The 20,058-nt window shown below is 46.4% G+C and overlaps 1 protein-coding gene across 1 annotated transcript in view; it reads left to right on the top strand.

Annotated features, from left to right (window-relative positions):
* The window catches only part of DTNB (dystrobrevin beta), a 346,393-nt gene that overhangs the window by 292,499 nt on the left and 33,836 nt on the right, over nucleotides 1-20,058 (top strand). The window contains exons 14-16 of the mRNA XM_065400623.1: nucleotides 162-275; nucleotides 3,773-3,869; nucleotides 13,686-13,706. Of these exons, the coding sequence (XP_065256695.1) occupies nucleotides 162-275; nucleotides 3,773-3,869; nucleotides 13,686-13,706 (232 nt within the window). The remainder of the gene's footprint in view (nucleotides 1-161; nucleotides 276-3,772; nucleotides 3,870-13,685; nucleotides 13,707-20,058) is intronic.

The raw sequence follows: 20,058 nt of genomic DNA, 5'->3' as shown, positions 1-20,058 counted from the left end.
CACCATTCGCACATGAAAGGGAATTAACTGCACTTACTACGGTGCTGCAGTTACATAGCTGTGTAGAAAGCACATTTGAAGCTTTTGTCTAGAATTTGAAAACACAGTATGAACTGTTGCCTTGTTTCTTGTTCAATCTCCTTGTCTCCTTATTTCAACAGAGAGATACTGCAAGAAATTCAGCGCCTCAGACTGGAGCATGAACAAGCCTCCCAGCCAACCCCAGAGAAAGCTCAGCAGAACCCAACTTTGCTGGCAGAACTCAGGCTTCTACGGTAAAAAAAAGACATCTAAAACTTTTATGCATGTGACATATTAACCCTTCAGCCATGTGTGGCCTCTTCTGCAGGATGGATGATCCTATCTGGTACTGAGAACAGAGTATTATTGGTAAATCTATGAGAACTCTAAGGAGCCATTTTAAATCTTTCTGCTGGGGATTGTTGAAAGCCGGCAGTTATATAAAACTATGTGACTCTTTCATAAAGTGGATTTAAAAGCAAATAGAAACATCACTTTAAGTGTATTCTTGCTTTTGACAAGTAAGATAAATAAGAAAGTTATTTGTAAGGAGGCCGGTAGAATTGGGACCATTTGCTTATTATTTACTGGACAAGCGAATGGAACAGAAGGGCAATGTCAGTGATTTGCTTAGTCAGTGGGGTTTTGAAAATACTTATCTGCAAACATTCAGCCACATCTCCAGAGTTGAGGAGCAATCTTCAAACTCCTTTGATTGTGTTTGCATTTTGAAGTGACAAGGGAAGAATTTTCAGTATTAACAGAATAAAGTATGTCATCGTCTGTGTAATCACAAGTGAATTCTCTGGCTGCTTTTTATTTCATCTTTTGCTCGTTAATTCTCAGTTCAACCTTCAGAAAACACCATGTGAAACCTAACGCACATCCTGAAATTTAAGCTCTTGGCAGATACAGCCCTTTGAGAACTGCATTATGTTAGGATTGCAAGTCCTGTGCATGTTGAGGAGTTCTCCCTAAGACACAGTGCCACTGGAGTGGGGCAGCTCTGCTCCATCCCCAGTACAGGGCAATTCCTATAGGCAAGACTGTAAGAAAGTCATGATTTTTTGGTTCAGAAGCCACCGTTTGTAAAAAGTCCAGTTTTGGTGTGGGGTCAAATTTGAGTGCACTGGAGAGGCGGCCAGGCCAAATCTGAGCGAGTGGCATTGCAACCCCTCGAATAAGTGGCGCACAGGGTCGCCATGCCACTCAAATTTGCAGCAACTATAAAAAGTTGCCGTGTGTGTTAAAAGTTTCCGTTTCCACAACAAAATTGCAGCCCACGGTTTTCGTACAGCCTTACTTATAGGACAGTATCCAGCCCTCTACTGCAGCGTTAAAGGCTCTCAAAATCGGTATTAGCTTTCTGTATCGAAGCCGCTCAGCCCCATCAGTGTTTCTCAGAGCACTGCTGACCAATATTTCCTTCGTCTCATCTGCTGGGAACATCTCAAGAACACATGCTCTCAAACTGTGGGCTAGAGACCCCTGGGGGGCTTGGACACAACAGTGGTCTCTGTGTTTCCAAGGCTGAGCTCAGTGCAGATGAGGGAACGTGTAAATGTGGCCTTTGCTTCCTGTGCATAAGGGAGACAGACTGACCCCCAATTATGCCCATTCATGCTCTTTGAAGCGGAAAGGGAGGGGCTAGAGCACCACCACGATGCTGATTTCTACTACTCTCCCTCAACTCTCCATTGAAGATCAGGAGAGTGGGGAGCTGGGGACTGGGCTGCACTGATGTCAATTCAGAAGATGCCAGAACTAGAGGTACTTCGAATTGCATGGAGAGAAGGCTGGAGTGGACTGGCGGGATCCAGATTAAAGAAAACTGGCGCTGCTAGATATCCCCATCTCCCCCCACGCCCGGTTAACACTTTCCCTTGCAAATTACTTTATATTTTATAGGCTGATCAGAAGCTCTGACTAAGCAATTTAAATTTAATATAAAATCACTGCTGATAAAATCTGCAGATGACACAATGATTGACAGAGGGGTAAATAATAATGAGGACAGAGCAATCATGCAGAGTGATCTGAATCACTTTAACCAGGGCCTATTTGAACAAAATGTGTTTTAATCCATCAAAGTACAAGGTCATACCTCTAGGAACAAGGAATTCTGGCTGTGTTTCCAGAATTTGAGACTGTGTCCTGAAAGCAGTGACTATGAAAAGGATTTAAGAGTCATAGTGAACAAGCAACTGAACATGAGCTCCGGACCTAGTGTGAACGTGTGGCAAAAGGGCTAATGTGACCCTTGGATGTATAAACTGGAGTGTAGTGAATAGGCGTAAGAGATGATTTTTCTTCTGTATATGGCATTGGTGAGACCAGTACTGCATACAGTTCTAGTGTCCACATTTTTACAATGTTGAAAATTGGAGCAAGAGCAGATAACAGTCACAAAAATTATTTGAGGTCTGGGAAATTGCCTTACAGTGAGAGACTTAAGCTAAACGGGCTGAACTCCTTATCAAAAAGATTGAGAGGTGACTATGTTGTATAAGTACCTTCAGGACAAAATACCAGGTACTAAAGGGTTCTTGGGAAAAACATAACGAGAACTGCTGGCTGGAAGCTGAATCTAAACAAATTCAAATGAGAAATGAGGCACAAATGGTGATTAACCATTGGAACAAACTACCAAACGAAATGGTGGATTCTCCATCTCTTGATGTCTTTAAATCAAGACTGGATGCCTTCCTGGAAGATGCTTAGTCAAACACAAGTTATTGCTATCACATTTTTCGCTTCTAAAATGAGTTGGTTACTAAGATCCTTGTAATGATTCATCCGTAGGTAGAGATCCACGAGGAAAATTTCCAGATTCAAAGAAAGGTCAAAGCCTGTAATATAATTTATCCTGTCTTTAACCTTAGACCTGAAATTATTATATGGATGAAACCACAGAAATAAATGAGTAATCCCCTCCTGTTACCTTTTTTCCCCCTGCAGTTATTGTACTATTTGTTCATGGTTTGAAATAATGCAACATGGCTTTCTTAGCACATCAAATAATGAGCTTTTTGACATGTGATGCTAATTTGATTCTAGGTTCCTGACTAGGAGACTTCTTAATTCTCTTTGAAAATTAAAACAAACAAACACAAAGCCACTTTTCTCTCAAATCTGTTAAACATAAGACTTTCATTCTAGCAGGCTTTAGAATGGAATAATTTTCAATCCCCAGAAAAGAAAAATTCCCTTCTGTACCTGCAGATTGGCTTGTGTTGTGTTACACTGTACGCAGGTTCTGTTGCAGCAAATGCTTCACAAATTGTATGTCAGATTATTGGATAGAAGCAGCTCTGTAAATTCTCAGTTCAGGTTAATGGCATTCCATTGTCTCTTCCTTCCAGCACTCTGCACCCTGTTTTCATTTTTTTTGGTGGTTCAGTCTGACTTGTCTTAAAGATCTGCTGGTCTGACAGCATCATTAAGAGGATGCTGGCTTTCTTTTCAAATTGCATTGGTTTAAAAAAAAGTGCTTCCCACCATTATAATTCTGACTTTGGGTGTCTGTATTTCATAGTGAAAAATGTGATTGTTGCATGCCATGTTGCAATAGGAGTCATGGTTAGCGTGTTATGTTTTGCTCTGATTTTGTTAACTTTTAGGGGGAGTACTAAACAAAGTGAAATATAGCAACGTGGTGTATATGCCAATCAGCCAGCTCTGTGAATTTCCCTGCGTGCCCCGGAAACAGCCAGAGTTTCTTTTGACACTTTCTTCCATGTAACTTGAACAGGCAGAGAAAGGATGAACTAGAACAGAGAATGTCTGCACTTCAAGAGAGCAGAAGGGAACTGATGGTGCAGCTTGAAGGGCTAATGAAACTGCTCAAGGTAAACACCTTTGTCTCAGACCTTCCTCCCTCCCCGCCCAGGCTTTGCTCTCACTAGACTCCTACGTTGCTGGTGTCATTACTTCCCTCAGTGATCATGTACAGATAATCTTGTAAACAACAGTATGAACTTGTAAAAAGCCACTTTCATTTTGGCTCTGCATATTGGGAGGAATGGTTAATGTGCGATTAGGTCCACATGCTTCTCATGTTAAAGTTGTTGAACACCCACAGGTTTTGGGAGGTATGGGAGAGGGACGATAGATTTGTTAATTGACTAACCCAGGGGTCGGCAACCTTTGGCACGCGGCTCGCCAGGGTAAGCACCCTGGTGGGCCGAGCCGGTTTGTTTACCTGCCGCGTCCGCAGGTTCGGCCAATCACGGCTCCCACTGGCCGCGGTTCGCCGTCCCAGGCCAATGGGGGCGGCAGGAAGCAGCAGCCAGCACATCCCTCGGCCCACGCCGCTTCCCGCCGCCCCCATTGGCCTGGGATGGCAAACTGCGGCCAGTGGGAGCCACGATCGGCCGAACCTGCAGACGCGGCAGGTAAACAGACCGGCTCGCCGGGGTAAGCACCCTGGCGAGCCGCATGCCAAAGGTTGCCGACCCCTGCTCTACACCTTGTCCCTCTGAGATTTTGGAAGGCACTTCAGGTTCTTAAATCTTGGGTCGAGTGCTGTAGCTATCTTTAGAAATCTCACATTGGTACCTTCTTTGCGTTTTGTGAAATCTGCAGTCAAGTGTTCTTAAAATGAACAACATGTGCTGGGTCATCATCTGAGACTTCTCTAACATAAAATATATGGCAGAATGCAGGTAAAACAGAGTAGGAGACATACAATTCTTCCCCCTAGTAGTGCAATCACAAATTTAATTAATGCATTATTTTTTAACGAGCCTCATCAGCATGGAAGCATGTCCTCTGGAATGGTGGCTGAAGGATGAAGGGGCATATGAATGGTTAGCATATCTGGCACGAAAATACCTTGTGATGCTGGCTACAAAAATGCCATGCAAACACCTGTTCTCACTTTCAGGTGACATTGTTAATGAGAAGTGGGCAGGATTATCTCTCGTAAATTAAACAAACTTGTTTGTCTTAGCGACTGGCTGAACAAGAAGTAGGACTGAGTGGACTTGTAGGCGCTAAAGTTTTACATTCTTTTGTTTGAGTGCAGTTATGTAACAAAAAAAAATCTAAATTTGTAAGTTGCACTTTCATGACAAAAAGATTGCACTACAGTACTTGCATGAGGTGAACTGAAAAATACTATTTCTTTTGTTTATCATTTTTTACAGTGAAAATATTTGTAATAAAAGTAATGATATAAAGTCAGCAGTGTACACTTTGCATTCTGTGTTGTAATAGAAATCAATATATTTGAAAATGTAGAAAAATCCAAAAATATTTAATAAATTTCAATTGGTTTTCTATTGTTTAACAGCGATATTAAAACTGAGATTAATTGCGATTAATTTTTTTAATCTTGATTCATTTTTTTTTTAGTTAATCGCATGAGTTAACTGCGATTAATTGACAGCCCTAGTCATTACGTATGTGCAGCAAGTGGATTTCAAATATTAATGACTTGGCCATTTAGAAGGCAAAGAATAAAACTCTTTTTGTGGGATGATGACCTGAAAAATGGAATTCCAGTTATCTTTTTTTTAAAGTATAAGTGCTAATAAATAATAATTTACATGTTCAAAGCATAGTGCAAACATTAGGTGAATTAATAGAGTCTCTGGGTACCAAAATTAAGTCATAACATAGGCTTTCATGACCAAAGTCTACATTGGAAAACTCTCATTCACTGCTGATCTATATAGCATCCCCATAACCAGCCACTCAGGCTGAAGCCAAGAAAGGAGATTGGCCTACCCAAACTCTCACAGACCAGTAGGAGGAGCAAGGTCCAGAGCCAGAGGCCAACCACTGAAAACACCCTGCCACTGTGCATTAAAGATAACTGTCAAGTAGCGATTGCTAGGATCTAATTTTGTTGTTTATATCTTAGAAAGAAAAAAGTAAGGGGAGAAGTGTTCATTGGTTTTGTGTGTTTCAGTTTTGGATGCCCATGTCAGAGGTGCAGGGCATCTGAAACTCTAGTAGAAGTCAAAGATAGTGGCATGCCTTTAACACCTCTAAAAGTCAGCCATGAGGGGACTCAAGTTGAGCACAGAAAAACAGAGGCGGCAAAATTAAACTGCACATTTTATCATTTGCATTGTGGTAGCACCTACAGGCATGACATGAGGCACTGTCCCCACCACTATCCTCAAAAGGTTAATGTAGCTTAACAAAGAGAAGGTTAAGAGGTGCCTAGATCACAGTCTATAAAAGTCCCTACAGACAGGAAGAAATATTTGATAATAGGCTTTTCAGTCTACCAGATAATCCTTAAGACGTTTCAGTGGCTGGAAGTTAAAGCTAGACAAATGCAGACTGGAAATAAAGTATACATTTTAACAGTGAGAGTAATTAACCATTGGAAACAGTTTTACAAAGGGTCTTGGTGGATGTGAATTTTTAAATCCTGAGTGGATGTTTTTCTAAAAGATATACCATAGTTCAAAAGGAATTCTTCTTCTTCGAGTGGTGTCCCTGTGGGTGCTCCACTCTAGGTGTCGGTGTGTCCCTGCACCGGAGATCGGAGATTTCTCGCAGCAGTACTCGGTCGGGGAAGGGGGCACACAGGAGTCATCTGGTGCAGCCGTTGGCACCTCCTGTAGTGCGTGCACCTGTGACCGTCCCCTCAGTTCCTTCTGAACCGTCCTCTGCTGCAGATGGAGTTCCGCAGCAGTGCTCTCTTTGACACTTTCTGGGGTGGGGGGCAGTTACAAGTTACATAGTTACTTGCGTCTGATGAAGTGGGCATTCACCCACGAAAGCTTATGCTCCAATACTTCTGTTAGTCTTAAAGGTGCCACAGGACCCTCTGTTGCTTTTTACAGATTCAGACTAACACGGCTACCCCTCTGATAAGTTACATAGGAACTTCTTATTAGTCTATACTTAGTTACATTGTTTAGTTAGTCTTAGTCTATACATAGTTACATAGTTTCATTAGTTCCTCTTAGAGGTTTTTCTTCAAAAACAAAACAAAAAACAAAAAAAAGATGATTTTTTCTCTGCTTAACTCCCTGTTTGGGAACAGTTTCTACAATTTACCATTACAATTAACTCCCACCCTTATCTCTCGAGAGGCGGGAGAGGCTTAACTGCAGTCATGCTGGGCTCAACGGGATTTAAAAAGTGTGACTCCTGCCGTGAACCGATACCAGTTTCTAACGGCCACACATCCTGCATTCGCTGTCTGGGAGAAACTCATATCTTCCAGAAATGCATACATTGCACCAACTTAACAACAAGGGTAAGACGTGACAGGGATCTCCGCTTGAAAATGCTTCTGTTGGAGAAATCCCTCCAACCTCCGCAAGAGACGTCCTCCAGGGAGTCTCATAAACCAGGATCTCTGAGCTCTGATAAGGCTCCGACTTCCAAAACTCTCAGGAAGTGAGCCTCGACCTCTCCAACAAGGGTCTCTCAGAAAAAGAGAGCTTCCCCAGCAAGGTCTTTACCCTCAGTGCTCCGCTCATCCAGAGTGAGCACTTACGAGGCACCGGGCTCCTCCGGCACCATCCCTCAGCAGACCCCTGCCAAGCCCCAACACGCGGCACCAGAGTTGAGACGTCAAGTCTCCTCCACGGCACTGACTACCCCGGTGCAGAGCGCAGCACAGGCAGCGGCACCACGATCAATGCTGCCACCACCAGCACCAACCCAAGACTTGATGCCTGCTAACAAACCAAACCCGGCACCAGTCAGCGCTCCAACAGTCGACCGCAACCCCAAGGCGGGACCAGCGCAACTCCTGCATACTGAGGACATAGCAGTTTATTCGGCACTGCAGTCACCACTGCTCGGCACCAAACACTCCCCAAGCTACATAGCAAGGTACCATCCTTCAGCTCCTGCACCACTCTCCATGCATAGTGGCGAGGAAGGAGACACGAAGGACAACCGCTTCTCCTCTCAACGTTCATCCCCATCACTTATGAGACCTACATGGAATGCTGTGAAGCCTAAGCCTCATCTCTCTGAGCATTCACAGCCTTGGCCTTACCCATTACCACCTTACCCCATGCAATGGCCATAATGGGGTCCTTGGCCCACATACCAGAACCCCTATTCTGGTCCCCCTTCCCCAGCAACAAGAGGCTCCAGAGTACATCCATCATTACCGCATAGAGAAACCTCTGACCCCCCTGAGACAGAGATAGAAGAGGAAGAGATACTATCTCAGGCAGACCTGGATGATTCACCACCTGCCCCACACTCATCGTCCGCACCAGACGAAGCAGTGACACCATCTACCCGACGGCACCAGATGACCTGAAACAGTTCCAAGAACTCTTCAAAAGAGTAGCAAACAGCCAAGAAATTGCCTTATGTGAGGTGCAGGAGTAACAACGTAAGTTGTTAAAAATCTTACAACTGGCATCATTGACCAAGATTGCCCTCCCCATGAATGAGGCTATAATGGTGCCTGCGGAGGTAATATGGCAAACACCAGCATTGGCACCACCCACCAACAAAAGGGCTGACAGAAAATACTTAGTTCCAGCCAAAGGCATGGAATTTTTGTTTTGACACCCTCAAGCCTGCTCTCTGGTAGTAGAGGCTGCAAATCAGCGCAGTAGACAGCCTCATTTCTGCTCCTCACTGCAAGATAAAGAACACAAGAGACTGGAGCTCTTTGGGCGGAAAGTTTACTCATTAGCCATCCTTCTGCTTAGAGTTGCCAACTATTCTGCTCTACTAGCAAATTACGACTACTCTAACTATAGTAAAATACAAGAGCTCATGGAGGACCTCCCTGAGCATAAATGTCCTCAACTCAACGCCATTATCAATGAGGGTCAGTTAATCGCCCACACAGCACTGCAAGCCTCAATGGATGTAGCGGACGCAGCTGCCCGAACAACCGCAGCAGCTGTGGTTATGAGAAGAACATCATGGTTGCAGGCTTCGGGAATTCCAAAAGAACTACAACTAAAAATGGAGGACCTCCCCTTCGATAGGGATAAAACGACGTCCTCCATACCATGAAGGCCGCCCGAGCGACACTGCGTACACTAGGCATACACCCTCCACCTGACAAACACCCTCGCTTTACACCATATCAGAGGTCACGAGACACCTCGTTTAACCATCAACAACCACGATACTTCACTCAGAACAGACCCAAACAATGGGCTCAGAGGCGACGAGCTCCACAGAACCAGACCTCGTCCACCCATCCATCTACATCTAAGCCACAATTTTGAAGTCTTGGTCGAGGGTATGCACGACCTCCCACACCTCTAGCGCCAACAGATGCCCCATCCCACAATTTTGGCCACCGCCCACACCCAGTTTACCATGCCTGGTCTGCGATAACCACAGATCAATGGGTTTTGGAGATCATACAATCTGGCTACACCATTCCTTTCACAGCCATCCCCCTTCCCCTCCCCCTTTCCCCGTCCCCCTTCAGGGACCCCTCTCACGAGCACCTTCTGCAACAGGAAGTGGACCACCTCCTATTTCTGGGTGCTGTAGAAACAGTACCACATCAATATCGAGGGAGGGGTTTTTATTCCAAATATTTCCTGACAGAGAAGAAAGGAGGGGGGTGGAGACCAATCTTAGATCTCCGAAAACTCAACAGGGTCGTACGCAACCACAGGTTCAAAATGGTCACTCTGGCCACAATAATCCCAGCGCTAGATGGGGGGGACTGGTTTTCAGCCCTCGACCTCCAAGATGCATACTTCCATATTACAATACATCCTGCCCACAGACAGCTCCTGAGGTTCACAGTAGGACCCAACCACTACCAATACAGGGTCCTTCCCTTCGGACTGTCCACTGCTCCCCGCATATTCTCAAAAACGCTCGCGGTAGTAGCAGCACATTTATGACGCAAAGGAGTCATAATCTTCCCCTATTTGGACGATTGCCTTCTCAAAGGTGCCAATCAACAAGAAACGGCAGGCATGCTGAAGACCACAATAGACCTGTTTCACCAGCTAGGTCTACAGATAAACAAAAAGAAATCCACCCTGGAACCAACCCAGCGATTGGAGTTTATCGGAGCTGACCTAGACTCCATACAAGCCAAGGCAATATTTCCAAACCACAGATTCACTACATTGACCAATCTTATTTCCACGGTGACCATCAGCCCACAAACTTCAGTGAGGACATGCCTTCAGATTCTGGGACATATGGCAGCTATGACTTTTGTAGTAAAGTATGCCAGACTCCATATGCGCTGTCTACAGCACTGGTTGAGCACGGTCTATGCACCCAGCAAACACTCTCTCCACAGACATGTGACACTACCACCAAGGGTTATCCTCTCCCTACAATGGTAGACACAACCAGGGAATATATGCTCTGGGATTCCCTTTCAACAAGACCCCCCATCAGTGACTATTACAACAGATGCCTCCCTGATAGGTTGGGGCGCCCACTTGGGTCACCACAATGTGCAAGGCAAGTGGTCTGCAACAGAAACCCGACTACATATCCATCTCCTGGAACTCTGCATGGTACACAATGCATGCCAACACTTCCTCCCACTCATACGAGAAACCTCAATCTCTATTCTCACCGACAATGTGGCATGCATGTTTTAAATTAATCGCTAAGGAGGAGCCAGGTCTCACTCGCTATGCGTAGAAGCCATTAATTTATGGAACTTCTGCATCTGCAACAATATAAACATCACAGCATCATACCTACCAGGGTGCCAAGAAACTACAGCCGATAACCTCAGCAGGCACTTCTCACAGGAACACGAGTGGGAAATCCATGACAGTGTTCTTGGCATGATATTCCAAAAATGGGGTCACCCAGTAATCGACCTTTTCGCCTTAGTGACAAATCACAAATGTCCACTATTTTGCTCCAGGGCAGGCCTGGCACTGGGATCGTTAGGGGATCCTTCCTCATCCCGTGGAACGCATCACTCATATACGCCTTCCCGCCGCTACCACTGATCCCACGGGTCATCCGCAAGATACGACTCGACAGAGCATACATCATTCTCATTGTCCCCACAGGGTCCAGACAGACTTGGTTTCCATACCTCTCACATCTAGCAGTTTGTGCCCCACAACCGCTGCCTTCCCGGATGGACCTCCTGTCCCAGAACAAGGGCCTGATGCTCCATCCAGACCCAGCAAAACTCCATCTCAAAGCATGGCTCCTCTCTGGTTCCAACATGGGGAATTGAACTGTGCGGAGAAAGTAAAACAGGTATTACTAAATAGCCATCGCCTCACCACTAGAAATACTTACCGCCACAAGTGGAGAAGATTCTCCCTTTGGTGTCAGCAAAAACAGCTGGACGCGACCAAGGCGCCTCTATCTATGATCCTATACTACCTACTAGAACTGAAGGAAACAGGGTTAGCCATAAGTTCTATTAAAGTACACCTGGCTGCCATCACAGCCCTCCACGAACAGATAGAAGGGTCTTCAATATTTGCTCACCCGATTACACGGCGCTTTCTAGCAGGTATACAGAACATGTACCCAGAAGTACGCCAACCTGCACCACCATGGGATCTCAATCTTGTGCTCAAATGTCTCACAAGACCACCCTTCGAACCTCTAGCAACCTGCTCACTCCTACATACGTCAATGAAGGTCGCATTCCTAGTGGCAATCACGTCTGCAAGACATGTCAGCGAAATAGGAGCATTGATGGCTGAACCACCGTACACTGTATTTACCAAAGACAAAATCATGTTACATCCTCACCCAAAATTCTTGCCCAAAGTGGGTACAAATTTTCATATTAACCAAACCATACACTTACCTGCCTTCTATCCCAAGCCACATAACGACTCTTGAGAAGCAATGTTGCACATGCTAGATGTCAGACGGGCTGTAGCCTTCTACTTGGACAGAACTAAACCATTTCGCAAGTCACCAAGACTGTTTGTCTCTACAGCAGAGCGCTCCAAGGGCTCTACAATATTGACCCAGAGACTCTCCAAAGGGGTCTCTACCTGTATTCAAACTTGCTACTGCCTGCATCACAAAGAACCCCCCAAGGGCATCAGATCCCACTCAACGTGAGCCATGGCGACATCAGTTGCATTCTTGAACAATGTCCCCTTAATAGATATTTGTAGAGCTGCAGCCTGGACATCGGAGCACACTTTTGCAAAGCATTACGCTATCACCCAAGGCCTTGTCTCAGACTCTATCGTTGGCCTTACAGTGCTTTCATCACACACTTATACATAACTCCGAACCCTACCACCCCTGGTGGGGTACTGCTCTACAAGCACCTAGAGTGGAGCAGCCACAGGGACACCACTCGAAGAAGAAGAAGAAGTTACCTTGTGCAGTAACGATGGTTCTTCGAGATGTGTGTCCCTGTGGGTCCTCCACTACCCATCCTCCTCCCCGCTACTTCAGAGTTCACACAGCCGAGCGCTGCGGTAGAGAAGGAACAGAGGGGACGGTCGGGAGAGCTCGCTACAGGCAGTACCAACAGCTGCACGAGACGACTCCTGTGCGCGCCCTTCCCCCGACCGAGTACTGCTGCGAGAAATCTCCGATCTCCGGTGTAGGGACACACCAACACCTAGAGTGGAGCACCCACAGGGGGACACATCTCCAAGAACCATCGTTACTGCACAAGGTGAGTAACTTCTTCTTTTGGAGACGTTATATGATAGCAGTGTTAGACAGGTGATCTTGGACTCTATGAACCCCAAAAGTGGCAGTGGCGACTACTAAAGCTACAGAATAGCTCATTGTTTTTCTGGGTTCATTTATTAGTTAATTGCTCTCAGTGTTCCCACTGCTTTATGGCGTGCAGGGGCAAATTCTCTCTGAAAATGTCTGGGGTTTGTAAAAGAAATCTAGATTATTTTGCTGATGCTCAGTAGTTGAAATAAAAGTGTAACTGTGCTAGCCCAGCAGGTCACTTCATACACATTTCTTTCATTCAGACGAAGAGAACTTCATTCATTCTTGCATTACTCAAGCATCACACTTCCAGCAGTGACCCCCATTCATCAGAGTTACTCTTTAGCAGTGCAGGAATCCGTTTTTTTGCTGCACATTTTTTTATTTAGTCCATACCTTAGAGCTTGTGTTTACTTTCCCAGTTCTCCTCTCCTTCCATTCCACTGCTCTGGGCGTCTGACATTGTACCAACTTGCTTCTTTTAACCTGAGCAGTAAAGGTCACTGCGGGCCAGTGATAGGAGGTCCCTGGCTATGGCTTCAGTTTGACAAAGACTGACAGTGCGGCAGAAATGTTACGCTGTTCTGTCACAAGCACAGTGCATCACTGAGTATTGGCAGCCTTCAAACAGTTTCATGGCTAGCATTTATAGAGTTAAAGAGGTATTTAGTTTAGTCCTTCTTAGCTAGGTTGAGGGCCTCAAGGAGTGCAGGTGAGAACTGGTGGATCACCTGAGTCCAAGGGAGGTGCTGAGGGCACTAAGGGTGTTTTGGGAGGAAAGGGATCACTCTGAGATCTGCTCAATTTACTCAACCTCCTAACACAGGTGCACATTATAGACACAGATCTCCTTTTGAGACATGGAACAAACTGCATCTCTGCTTTCTCTCCACCGCTGCTGTGTCTTTGTTTCGTGTTGCATCTACAGATGTTTCTACAATTTACCGTCTGCCTGTTCTTTCATTTCTTCTGTTGTGTGTTTGTGTATTTCCTTTTAACGTGATGATTAATATATCTTTGTTTCTCTTTTCACCTTTTTCTGTTGCCAACATTTGTAGGAAGAAGAGCAAAAGCAGGCAGTAAGTTGATTTCAGTGTGTAGTTGATCTAACTTGGGCGGGGTTCTGCATGAAAACACAATTTTTGTCCTGATGGGATTGTATGTAAATAAACCATGCATTACTTTTTCTTTGTGGCTAGTGTAATGTCACTCCGATGGGGTCTTTCTCATTTTTAAAATTCCAAACCAGAACTCTTCAGTTCCCAGTGGAGCATGTTCTTAATAAAGTACTGTGAGCTTCTTTTCCTCCCCTTTCAAATTAAGTTTATTGCCTTGAATACATGACCAGTGAGAACATTTGTTTGTTTTTTAGAAAAGTGCATGATCAACCAGATTGAAAAGACAGATTCTCAGCTTGTTTTACTTTGTATTCCGACAGTTTCTCAGGAGTATTTTGATAGCTTTCTTGTCTCTTTGAATAACCTGGAATTTGCCTGTTTGCTGTGTACAAGTCCGTGCATGAAAACTAATTTTGATACTCTAGGCATGGCTTCATGTCATGTAGCTCGATATAGTCTCACTAGACTAGTCTGTTTTGCGCTCATTGCAAATGAAATGTGCAAACTAATGAGAGACAAGAATGCATTTGCTGTTATTGATTTCCATTTCCATTGCCCTCCTACTAAAATTTAAATCCAGTGTTAACTTTGTGATCCACTCCAGAGGGAGCCCTTTTTCTTTTTTAAGGAACAGCCTTATATTCAGTTATTTTTCTTCCGCAGCACACGCTTTCAGCACACCCCAGCTGTTCTTCTCTGTGCACATAGAGTTATGAAGATTAACCCTATGTTCACTTTGGTTGTTTATTTGCCATATATACCTTACACAGCTTGAAAATATTCAGATAACTGTTTTCTGGTAAGAAGATGTACCTATGTATACAGCTTCTATCGATGAAGCCTCTGAGTCACGCTACATCAGAAATGTGCTGGAACTGACCCTTGGTGGCTCCTGGGAGCCCCATATTAAAATTTCTTCCCCAAATTGAAGGGACGATTGTGGTGATTTCCCTCCTTGTGCTGGAGTTCGCTCCTCTCTAGATGCGGCTAAATCAGGGGTTCTCAAACTGGGGGTCGGGACCCCTCAGGGGGTCTTGAGGTTATTACATGGGGGTCACGAGCTATCAGCCTCCACCGTAAACCCCGCTTTGCCTTCAGCATTTATAATGGTGTTCAATATGTTAAAAAGTGTTTTTAGTGTATAAGGGGGGTCGCACTCAGAGGCTTGCTGTGAGAAAGGGGTCACCAGTACAAAAGTCTGAGAACCCCTGGGCTAAATCATCCCATTCAGAGAAGATTTATCCGGGGGTTCATAAAAATACCTCTGCAAAACAACTTGTGACTTTTAGGAATGGACCAGATTACACCAAACAACAGGTAAGTACAGAATATTTCCTGGGGGAAGAAGAACCCCAAGACACCTAGATAAGGTCTGTACTCCTCTCCCCTGTCAAATTGCGAAAGCCAAACATTGCCATATATTGTCATCATACTCAGGATAATTTTCAGGAATAAACATTTCCATGGAAGTGTAGCATAATTAACATTTGTTTTCCCAGTGCCGCTGCCTCCTTCCTGGTTATTGTTTTAGTTGGCTTGTGGGGGGGGGTGCTCTCTAGGGTTGCCAACTTTCTACTGAAACTGAATGCCCTTGCCTCACCCCTGCCTCGCCCCTTCTCCGAGGCCCCTGCTCACTCCATCCCCCCTCCCTCTGTCGCTCACTCTCCCCACCCTCACTCGCTCATTTTCACCAGGCTGGCTCAGGGGGATGGGGTGCAGGAGGGTTCTGGCTGGGGGTGCAGACTCTGGAGTGGGGCTGGGGATGAGGGAGTTGGGGTGTAGGAGGGTGCTCCTGGCTGGGACCAAGGGGTTCGGAGTACGGGAGGGGGATCAGGGCTGGGACAGAGGGTTGGGGGAGGGAGAGGGGGAGGGCTCTGGTTCGGGGTGCGGGCTCTGGGGTGGGGCTGGGGATGAGGGGTTTGGGGTGCAGGAGGGTGCTCTGGGCTGGGACCGAGGGGTTCAGAGGGCGGGAGGCGGATCAGGGCTGGGGCAGGGGGTTGGGGTGTGGGAGGGGGGCAGGGGTGCAGGCTCTGGGCAGCACTTACCTTAAGCAGGTCCCAGAAGCAGCGACATGTCCCGCCTCTGGCTTCTACGCAGAGGCACGGCCAGGTGACTCTGCGCGCTGCCCTGTCTGTAGGCGCCGCCCCTGCGGCTCCCATTGGCCACACTTACCAGAGCCCCCTGGCTTCCCCATATGCATAGGAGCCGGAGTGGGGACATGCCGGCTGCTTCCCAGGAGCTGTGTGGCGCAGAGGCTAGCAGGGAGCCTGCCAGCCCCGCTGTGCAGCGCCACCAATAGGACAGTCAACAGCCCAATCAGCGGAGATGACCAGAGCCACCAGGATCCCTTTTCGACTGGGTGTTCCAGTCAAAAACCGGACACCTGGTCACCCTACTGCTCTCCCTAGTTTAGCAGACCTTGATAGTACTACCCAGTGTGGTATTTGTACTAGCTGGATAAATATTTAATGCCTACTATATAGCAACAACTCTGGGCAGTGTCCTGGGCAGTGAACTTGTAATCGTCTGGTTTAATACATTGCCTGACTTTGGTTTACAACCTCTGGTTCAGGCCTCAGGTCTTGCACTAGGCCCAGTGCTCCAGGCTCTCTTTCTACTACAGTTATTGAAACTCGTTGTAGTTTGAATATGAAAACAAATGAAGAGATTCCCCAGTTGTTCTTCCCTCCTGTCTGCAGTACACATACCCTGGAATATCATGTTTATCAGAGAGGAAGTTTGGGCCGGGGGAGCTCTTACTAAAGTGTTAACAGCACATTACTTCACTAGATAGTCCCGCTGCTTTGGAATTTATGGTTTCTGAGGCAACAAGGATTTGAAACAGCAGTAACCAAACTTAGACCAACCAAAGGCTACGTTAGTGATTTGTATTAAATAAATCTGAATGCGATGCCTAATTTGCAGGAACTGGAGCAGGTTGCAGCTGCCCTCATCTTAATACAATGGTGCAGCCTGAAAAAAACTACAAGTTCCATCATGCATTGCTCTGCTTCAATCAATGCCACTTAAATGAGATCCCTGCATCCTATTGTCTACTGAGACCAGTAGTTTTCAGGAAGAGAGTGGTGGTCATGGTACTTCTTCACACGGAAGAGGAGAGGCGAAAGGCAGCTCTGGTTCTTTTTGTAGATCTCACTGGGCCATACATTGGCTTCTCTGCTACTTCAGTAAATTTACTGTCAGCCATTTATTCCAAGTATTCAAATAAACACAATACTGGAGAATAGAAGGGTTGGTGCATTGGGAGAACCCAGCTTAAAGGGACATATCAACTTGAAATCTAGTCAGTTTCAGCAAATAAGTTTAAACAGTGGCGTAGCCAGCTTTTAAGAGGAGGGGGAGCAAACCTAAAAAAGGAGCCCCCCCTTGGCTCCTCCTCTGGCTGCACCACTGACCCCCCCGCTCCTCCGGCCACCATGCTGCCCCCCCCCCCGCTTCACCAGCCTGCGCCCCCCCCCTCGCTCCTCCGGCTGCGGGGCCGGGCCGCATGCTGCGCCCCCCTGCTCCTCCGGCCACGCTCCCGCCGCCCCCCCATGGCTGCCGGCCGAGCTGCGGGCGGCCAGCCTGCGCTCCCCCTCGCTCCTCCGGCCGGCGGCCGCCCTTGGAAAGGCGCCGCTTTTGGGAAAAGGGGTGAGGGGAAGCGGCTGCTTCCCCTGCACCCCGCTAGCTACGCTACTGAGTTTAAATTAGTTTCAGACACTTCATTGGTTTTACAATCACAATGTCTTACCCTTACAAACAGGAAGAGTGATTGTCTATATCAGCGGTTCTCAAACTTTAGCAACCCGAGGACCTCCATTTTAAGATAAATTTTTCGTGGACCCCCAAGACCCCCGCTCAGCCCCAGGCCCTGCCCCCTCTCCACCTCTTCCCCCAAATCTCCACCCCCATCCCACCTCTTCCCGCCCCCACTCCTCCCTGCACCCTCCTCTTCGCCACCTCTTTCCGCCCCCGAGCACCCCATCCCCGCTTCTCCCCCTCCTTCCCAGCACCTCCTGCATGCCGCTGAACAGCTGTTCCCCGGCGTGCTGGAGGCGCTGGGATGGAGGAGAAGGGGTTGATAAGCGGGGTTAGTGGCCCTGGATATGATTCCACCCCCTCCCATGAGCACACCCTGTCCCCATTCCTCCCACTCCATCCCAGCGCCTACTGCACGCCGCCCGCTGAAGAGCTATTCCCCGGCTTGCTGGAGGCGCTGGGAGGGGAGGAAGGGGGTGGAGTTAATCAGCAGGGATCTAGAGTGCCCTCGCGGACGCCCATTTGAGAAACGCTGGTCTATATTCCAAGTGCTGTCAAATGCAAAAAATAAACTGAAAAGAGAGAGAGAGTGATTTTTCCGTATAGCTTTGAGTTGTAGTAATCTTAGGTGGTGGTTGTCATAAAACTAGGTAAAAAACTGTCTGATAGAAGTGTGATTTTAAGTTGGCTGTATTCCTTTAAGGGGTGGCAGTCACAGCTCAGAACCTTATGCAAAGTGGCGATTCCACACATGTCTTTCCGGAATCAAGTGCCTCTCTACCTAATGACATTTTGTCCTGCTTACACTCCAAATGCAGTTGGAAATAGGCATGACTTTGTTCAGATTCATGTTTTTCAAACCTTGCCCTCACTGAGAACTATGCCTAATGCCAAGTTTCAGCTTTCACGCTGCTGTCATTTTTAACACAGCTCTGTACAAAAGAAGTGTGGCTAGAATGGTTTTAATCTTCGGAACTCAAAAACAGCAGGAGGGGTTGCTCAAATTTTCAAAACAGATTCACCTTCAGAAAGACCCAGCATAGAAATTTTAATCCTAACCAATGAATTTTTTAAAAACGTACATATTGTATGTGAAAACAGGGCTAGAATCGAAACTGATCAAGAGCCTCCACTCTAGAATTCACCTCTGTGCAAAGTTATGGTGGTACAATAGTTTTATCATGGACAGATTAGGGAGAGTCCTGAGCTGGGCATGCTAGAAGGGTCACATATAATCAGAGAAGTGATGAGTTATGAGACTTGTTTTACCCTAAAAATATTATTTATTATTCCAATTTGATGCTAATAATTTCAAAACATATAACAGCAGCAGGAGCCTTTGGAAAAGGGCTTTATATGTTTCTATATCGGGGTCGGCAACCTTCGGCACGTGGCCCATCAGGGTAAGCTACTGGCGGGCCACGTTGACTGTCCGCAGGCACGGCCCCTCGCAGCTCCCAGTGGCTGCGGTTCACCATCTCCAGCCAATGGGAGCGGCAGGAAGCGGTGGCCAGCATGTCCCTGGCCATTGGGAGCTGCGGGGGGCCGTGCCTGCGGACAGTCAACGTAAACAAACTGTCTCGCGGCCCGCCAGCGGATTGCCCTGGTGGGCCGCGTGCCGAAGGTTGCCGACCCCTGTTCTATATGTTATGGTGCTATTGCTCTCTTGTTCAGTGTGTATACAGTGAAAAGGATCACAAAGAATTGTTGTAACCCTTCGACAGGTAGACTCACAAATTTCCCCTCTTTTCACTTCCAAAACAAAATGGCCATTAACAACGTGGTCATTTAAAAAAAAAAAAGTTATAAAAATAAAAACCACAGTCTCCTATCCCCACCCTTCCACTAAAAGTATCAGGCTTTCAGGTCTTACAGGATGTGTAGTAAGTTGAAACTTCCACAGTAAATACCTACGATAATCTGGCCGGGGCAGGGGTGGGGGGAGGAACTGCTGGTTTGAAAAGGTTCTGTATAAGCTGCATCAATCCTCTGGCTGACAGAAATAGCAGCCCTGAAGCAGTACATGCTATTGTTCATGCACTCTGTGTGTTGGTACGGTAGAAGAGGACTTTTAAAAAAAGTTTATACTGTTTCCATCTCTCACCCCGGCAACGTGCTTCGTAGTCATAGGCACATGCATAAAACAAGACTTGCTCCATGATGAGGTAATGGATATTCATCAATGGAACCCTCTGTAGGGGTGGATGTCACGTGAAGGAGATTGATACCACACAATCTAAACAGTTATTTAGCCAATTGCTTTTTGCAACAATTACATCATAAAATGTGACTTTTGTAAGAGAGAATTCTTGTACGCCCACCTGTTACCGTGGTTGGATTTTGTTCTCTACACGTCCTTCCACTAGCCTGGCTCTAAATTAAATCTACTACTGCCATTCTGGGTCAGATTACACCTCTCTGCCATTAATAGCAGTTTTTGTTACCTCTATACATCTGAATGTGTAACACCATTAGTTAAGGATTCAGATTCGTTGTATTTCCTGCAATATGCACTGCCTGGCTGTGGGAAATAGGATATGGAGCTTTCTAGGTC

The sequence above is a fragment of the Emys orbicularis genome, chromosome 3 (assembly GCF_028017835.1).
Source record: "Emys orbicularis isolate rEmyOrb1 chromosome 3, rEmyOrb1.hap1, whole genome shotgun sequence".
Taxonomy (NCBI): Eukaryota; Metazoa; Chordata; order Testudines; family Emydidae; genus Emys; species Emys orbicularis.
Note: the sequence above shows the minus strand (reverse complement) of the source record. Positions and strands in the feature narration are given on the sequence as shown.